Source organism: Ixodes scapularis, unplaced genomic scaffold, assembly GCF_016920785.2.
Source record: "Ixodes scapularis isolate PalLabHiFi unplaced genomic scaffold, ASM1692078v2 PGA_scaffold45__5_contigs__length_3442486, whole genome shotgun sequence".
NCBI classification, from domain to species: domain Eukaryota; kingdom Metazoa; phylum Arthropoda; class Arachnida; order Ixodida; family Ixodidae; genus Ixodes; species Ixodes scapularis.
In genome coordinates, this window is record NW_024609874.1 from 1,616,186 (window position 1) to 1,621,564 (window position 5,379).

Sequence of the window (5,379 nt, forward strand, 5' to 3'; positions counted from 1 at the left end):
GCCAAAACATACGAGCGTGTCGTTTAGTTATTGGTGCAAGGTCTAGGACAGAACTCGTTCCCAGTAGACGTGGCGAGGACGCGCATTCTTGGGAAAGCATCATCGGACCTCCTGTTGTCTCCTGTGGTAACTGCTATAATGAGTGCCGTCTGATTCGCCCCCGCAAACATACTTATTATAAACGCTGAGATTTTAAAAGGTTAATATACCGACAATTGGAACCTTGCTTTCTCTTGTTTTCTTCTCCAGGGCCCGTCTGCTCGAAGCGCTAACCGCGGCTAAAGTTAGCCGCAGTACCTAGGAGAGGGATTTTGAAATCACGTGACTGACCCGGTAGGGATGCGGGGAAACATGGCGATGCCCCGGTGAGTGAGCGCTGCTCGCTTTGGAACTAATATGTCGTTATAGCTGCAATATCGGGTGCGTTGGTCAGCAATGAATGGTGCAGGAGGGTTTCGCTTTGCCTTACCTCGCTTAAACCGCAAAGCATGGGCAATGACCTCGCCGCATTTTTTATATAGTCTTTCGATTCTGGCCATTCCTAAGTGTAAATGAACGCGATGATTGTCGGCACGGCAACGTCTTTGGAAAGCGGATTGCATGACTCTATCGGCAGGGTATTGATAGCACACAAAAGCAGACAGCGTCCCAATAGACCTTTTCTAAATTACCCAAGCATCGAAGAGAACGATGGAAGAGTACTCCAACTTCAACTTTATTGTTTTTCTCCAGGGGAGAGGGGGCGGAAGAAAAAAAATGAGACTTTTGTCGCTTGACAGAGTTTCTCCAGTAACGAGAGAAAACAATTTTACATACTAGTGACCCGTAGAACAAGGTTTACATAGCATCAAAACACACAACATTAAACAAAAAACAAAAACAAGAAAACTCTGGTGTACTTTACGAATATTTTTTGCAGGTCGGAGGTCCCTTCAAGATTAGGCACAAATGACACTAGAGAAACAATGAACGAATATCCTTTCTGCTTAAACCCATCAAGTACGTGCCCAGTCTATGTGTACTATTTCTAACATTAGACAACGAGTGCTGCAGCATCTGGAGGCCGTAGCCTGTTCTCGAGCGAGGCGTTGACCATGCGTCAACACAACGGCCTGCATATGCAGGCACTCTCCGCTTCATATTGGCAATTGAGAGAAAAACAAGTTGATTTTGCCTTACAGACGTTTGGTATGTTAGAAGAAGTTTATAATTATAATGCTTTGTAATTGGAACTATATGAAGGTTTTTGAAAAGTTGTAATGTGTGAGCGTTGAACTCCGCATTGCACATAATTCGAATTATTCTCTTCTGGAGAACGTGCAAGTGATGCATATTTGTAGCCGTCGTGCTACCCCAAACAAGGAAGCAGTAATTATAGCAAGAGTAAAAGAGGGAATTATAAAGAAGAATTAAGACCGAAAGGGGTAATATATGACGGGATTTATAGATAATGCCCACAACTTTTGAAAGTCTGTCAGCTATGGCTTCTGTCAGCATATTAAGGCTTTGACGAACGCGCGTGCAAGACAAAATCTGTTTTAGACTTTTTGCTTTAGAACAAGTACTGCTGCAGACGCCAGCACGTGCAACACGTGCAACTGCACTCGTATCATGCACCTCGGTGCTTGGAAAAGTTAGAGAAAGGTCTATTGAGACGCTGTCTCCTTTTGTGTGCTATGAACACCCGGCCGATTGAGCCAAGGAAATTTACTTCCCAAAGACGTTGCCATGCCGACAATTATCGCGTTCATTTAGGCTTAGGAATGGCCAGAATCGAAACACTATCTAAAAAATGCGGCAATGTCATTGCCCATGCTTTGCGGTTTAAGTGAGGTAAGGCAAAGCGAAAGCCTCCTGCACCATTCGTTGCTGACCAACGCACCCGATATTGCAGCTACAACGACATATTAGTTCCAAAGCGAGCGGAGCTCACTCACCGGGGCACCGCCATGTTTCGCCGCATCCCTACCGAGCCAGTCACGTGATTTCAGAATCCCTCTCCTGGGTACTGCGGCTAACTTAGCCGCGGTTACCGCTCATTCACATTGGAAGCGGGTCCTCGTTCGCAAAGCGGTTGCGAACGCGGTTCTATAAAGATCCAGTAGAATTGCACGTGCACTTGATGTCATCGAGTGCGCGTGCAGTTGTACTGTGTCTTTATACAACCGCGTTCGCAACCGCTTTGCGAACGCGGATCCTCTTCCATTGTGAATGAGCTGTTCACGCTTCGAGCACACGGGCCCAGGGTAGTAGTAGTAGTAGTAGTATGCGTTTTGGGGAGGGGGTTGGGAAGCCGACTGTTGTTGGGGCGTACTTAGACGCCCATGTCACAGTCGGAGGGGAAGGGTTCTTGGGAAATAAAGAGGGGAAAAGGGGGAGTAGAAAGGGGGGAGGTTGGGATTTTTCTAGTCTTTCTCTAACCGTCGAAGTCTAATTTGCAGGCGGGGGTTCTGTTATGGTCATAGCCATCGGCAAGGCTAGTTTGTATAGGGTCCAGTCGCCTTGATGGTGATTGGGGAAGTCCGATGTAGGCGAAAGAGGGTAGTTTCCTAATTTAGTTCGGCCACAGGGAGTAGTATTGATGAGTCAGTCTGTCGGAAAGGCTGTTGTCACCACTTCTCTCTTTGTTGCCTTTTTCTTCAGAGGAGGGAGATTAATCCTGTCTCGTCCAGGTAGTTCTCCAGTGCCTTCAGCGCCTCCTTTTTGGTGCAGTTTGTGCCTCGAGGTCTGGTGATCTCCTCCAGAGAGCTGTAGGGTAGGTTGAGTTTTCTGTACTCTTCCTGGAGTGCCCTTCTCTCAGTGTCGTAGAGGGTGCATTGTAGGATGAGGTGGAAGTCATCTGCGCGAGTCCCACAGGTGTTGCAGTCTGGACTCCTAGAGGGTCTCATCCTGTTGATCCATGCGGGGGTGAGGGCGCTGCCCGTCCGAAGTCGGTGGAAGACAGCCGCCGTTGCCCGGTTCATGCGTGCTGGGAGCCGGGCCGGGTGGTCGCCTTGTGCCATCCTTGCGTCTGGATGCTGACTTGCAATCTCCCTCGCCACAAGGAGCTTGGCGTCCGCGGACGGGGGCACCTTGGATGTGGGAGTAGAGGGCTCATCATGGGCGAAGTTTGCCATCTGGTCGGCGATCTCGTTTCCCTTGATGCCACAGTGGCTTGGCAGCCACTGAAACCTGAACTGGTGTCCGAGTTGCTCCAATGCCATCGCTTCTGCTGCGATTCTTCGCGCCAGTGGTGGTGCCCTCTCCAAGTTATCTAGCATGGAGAGCGCGGCTTGTGAGTCGCACAAGATTACCCACTTGCCGCCCCTGGAGCTGCCTTTCTGGACGGCCTCGAGGGCGAGCAGGATCGCTGCTAGTTCTGTGGTGGTGCTGGTTGCATGGTGTGTAAGGCGCACGCCTAGCCCAACGCCAGCCGCCTCGAAGGCCGCCGCGGCTGTTGACGACCCGTCTGTGGGACGTACTGAGCCGTCCGTGAACACTTGAGCCCAGCCGTGGTACTGGTCCTCGATGTGGGACAGCGCAAGGGTTCGGAGGGTCACTGTTGTTGCCGTCCTTCTTGATCTCAACCCGGGGATGTGTAGATCGACGTCCATGGGTTGTGGACGTTCTTGCAGTGGTGGGAGGTCGGCCAGGGCCGCAGCGGTTCCCGCGATGTCTCCAAGTTGACAGAGCGCGCGTCCAAGTCCTGACTCTGTTCTCTGCGCAATCTTCATGATTAGGCTTCCCGTCGACCGCCCATTCTCCATTCGGATAAGGTGTCCAAGAGCCCGCTTCTGTAGTGTGGCACAAATCGTGGCTACGCCGGCCTCGACGAGTGTCTTGTGTGATGAGGCGCTTCGGGGCGTGCCAAGGCAAATTCTCAGTGCCACCCTCTGCGCCCTCTCTAGGTTTTCTTGTTGTGTGCTGTTTAGCGTCACCAACGGCAGCGCGTAGGTCGGGCAGGACACGATCAGGCCCTTGTACATTGCCAGCATCATGGCCTGCGAGGTGCCCCACGTTGTGCCTCCAAGTGCCCGCAGGGTGTTTGTTCTTGTGCGCATCTTCTGGAGCACTGCATCTACAGCGGGCCTCCAGGACACGCGCGCGTCGAGCATCAAACCCAGATAAGTTGCTGTCTTTTCTGATTTTATCGGTGCTCCCTCGATGTGTAGTACTGGACGAAATGTTCGCAGTATTGGAGCCTGGAACAGAGCCGTGGTCTTCTCAGCCGAGATGCCGAGGCCCAGTTCGTGTAGTCTGTGCACCGTGTTGGTCAGTGCCCGTTGCAACTCTTTCACCATTTCCTGTCTGCGATTTGGTGGGCTGGTGGCCCAAAGTGCCACGTCGTCTGCGTATACCGCCATGTTCACGAGGAACTGTGGTCGAGCTCCAACTCCGGCAGCCAAAGGGAGAGATGCGATCGCGATGGAGAAAAGCAGCGGGCTCAGCACGCTTCCCTGAGGCACACCGGCTGTTATCCCGCGTGGTGTGCTGTAGGTGCTGCCGACACGTACACGCAGTGTTCTTCCTGTCAGAAATGCACGTATGTATGACAGGGGGCGCCCGGTGATTCCGAGGTTCTGGAGAGCCGTGAAGATGGTGTCATGGGGGAGCGCATCGAAGGCTTTCCTCACGTCTAGGAACACTGTGGCCGTCGACCAGCCCCTTTCTTTAGCTTCCTCCATGGTGGTGGTGAGGTCTGCAATGGAGTCCGCAGTGCTTCTGTGTCTCCTAAAGCCGGAGAAGCAGTCTGGAAGCGCGTCTACTGCCTCCAGGTGGTAGTTTAGACGTCGCAGTACCATCCGCTCCAGTAGCTTGCCCAAGCAGGAGGTTAGTGAGATGGGCCGGTAGGAGCTCAAATCATCGGCCGGCCTTCCAGACTTGAGCAGGGGCACGGTAGTGGCCTCTCTCCAGGCCCTTGGGATCTCAGCACTGCTCCAAACCTTGTTCATGTAGTCGAGGAGGCTGTCGTGGCACGACTCGTCCAGGTTCCTGATGGCCTGGTTCGTCACTCCGTCGGGGCCTGGGGACGAGCGCTTGCGCGGGCATGCGTCGATGGCGTGTCTTAGTTCGTGTAGCGTGAAGGGGGCATCCATAGCCTTCATGCTGGGCGCCGAAGGGTCTCTGCGGATTGACCAGTCTGGGGGGGCTGGACCCACCAGTGGGCGGGTTGGAACCTTTGTGAAGAGGTCTGCGAGTAGTTCTGTCACCTCCTGCACTGTCGCTCCTCTCGCTAGGGCCAGACCAAGTATCGGCTGTTTTGGGAGCGGACGTCCGGCAAGCGTTTTAACCATCCGCCAGGCTCTTTTTCCTCCGGCTGGCATGTGAAGTCTGGAGCAGCGGAGGTCCCACTGCCTTTTTGCCAGCTTTTTCCCGTGGCGGCGGAACTTTGCGTCAAGC

The 5,379-nt window shown here is 53.0% G+C and overlaps 2 protein-coding genes across 2 annotated transcripts; one reads left to right on the forward strand and one right to left on the reverse strand.

Annotated features, from left to right (window-relative positions):
* Window positions 1-2,639: 2,639 nt before the first annotated feature.
* On the reverse strand, window positions 2,640-3,713 carry LOC120836964. The gene has a single exon (XM_040206097.1). The coding sequence runs from the start codon at window positions 3,711-3,713 to the stop codon at window positions 2,640-2,642; it is 1,074 nt and encodes a 357-aa protein (XP_040062031.1).
* A 113-nt stretch (window positions 3,714-3,826) lies between these two features.
* LOC120844801 lies at window positions 3,827-4,549 on the forward strand. The gene has a single exon (XM_040216744.2). It carries the CDS (start codon window positions 3,827-3,829, stop codon window positions 4,547-4,549), a length of 723 nt encoding a protein of 240 aa, XP_040072678.2.
* Window positions 4,550-5,379: the final 830 nt, after the last annotated feature.

Excerpts from the sequence above, each read along its gene's own strand:
- LOC120836964 (XM_040206097.1), bottom strand. The coding sequence starts at position 3,713 with ATGAAGATTGCGCAGAGAACAGAGTCAGGACTTGGACGCGCGCTCTGT.
- LOC120844801 (XM_040216744.2), top strand. The coding sequence starts at position 3,827 with ATGAGGCGCTTCGGGGCGTGCCAAGGCAAATTCTCAGTGCCACCCTCT.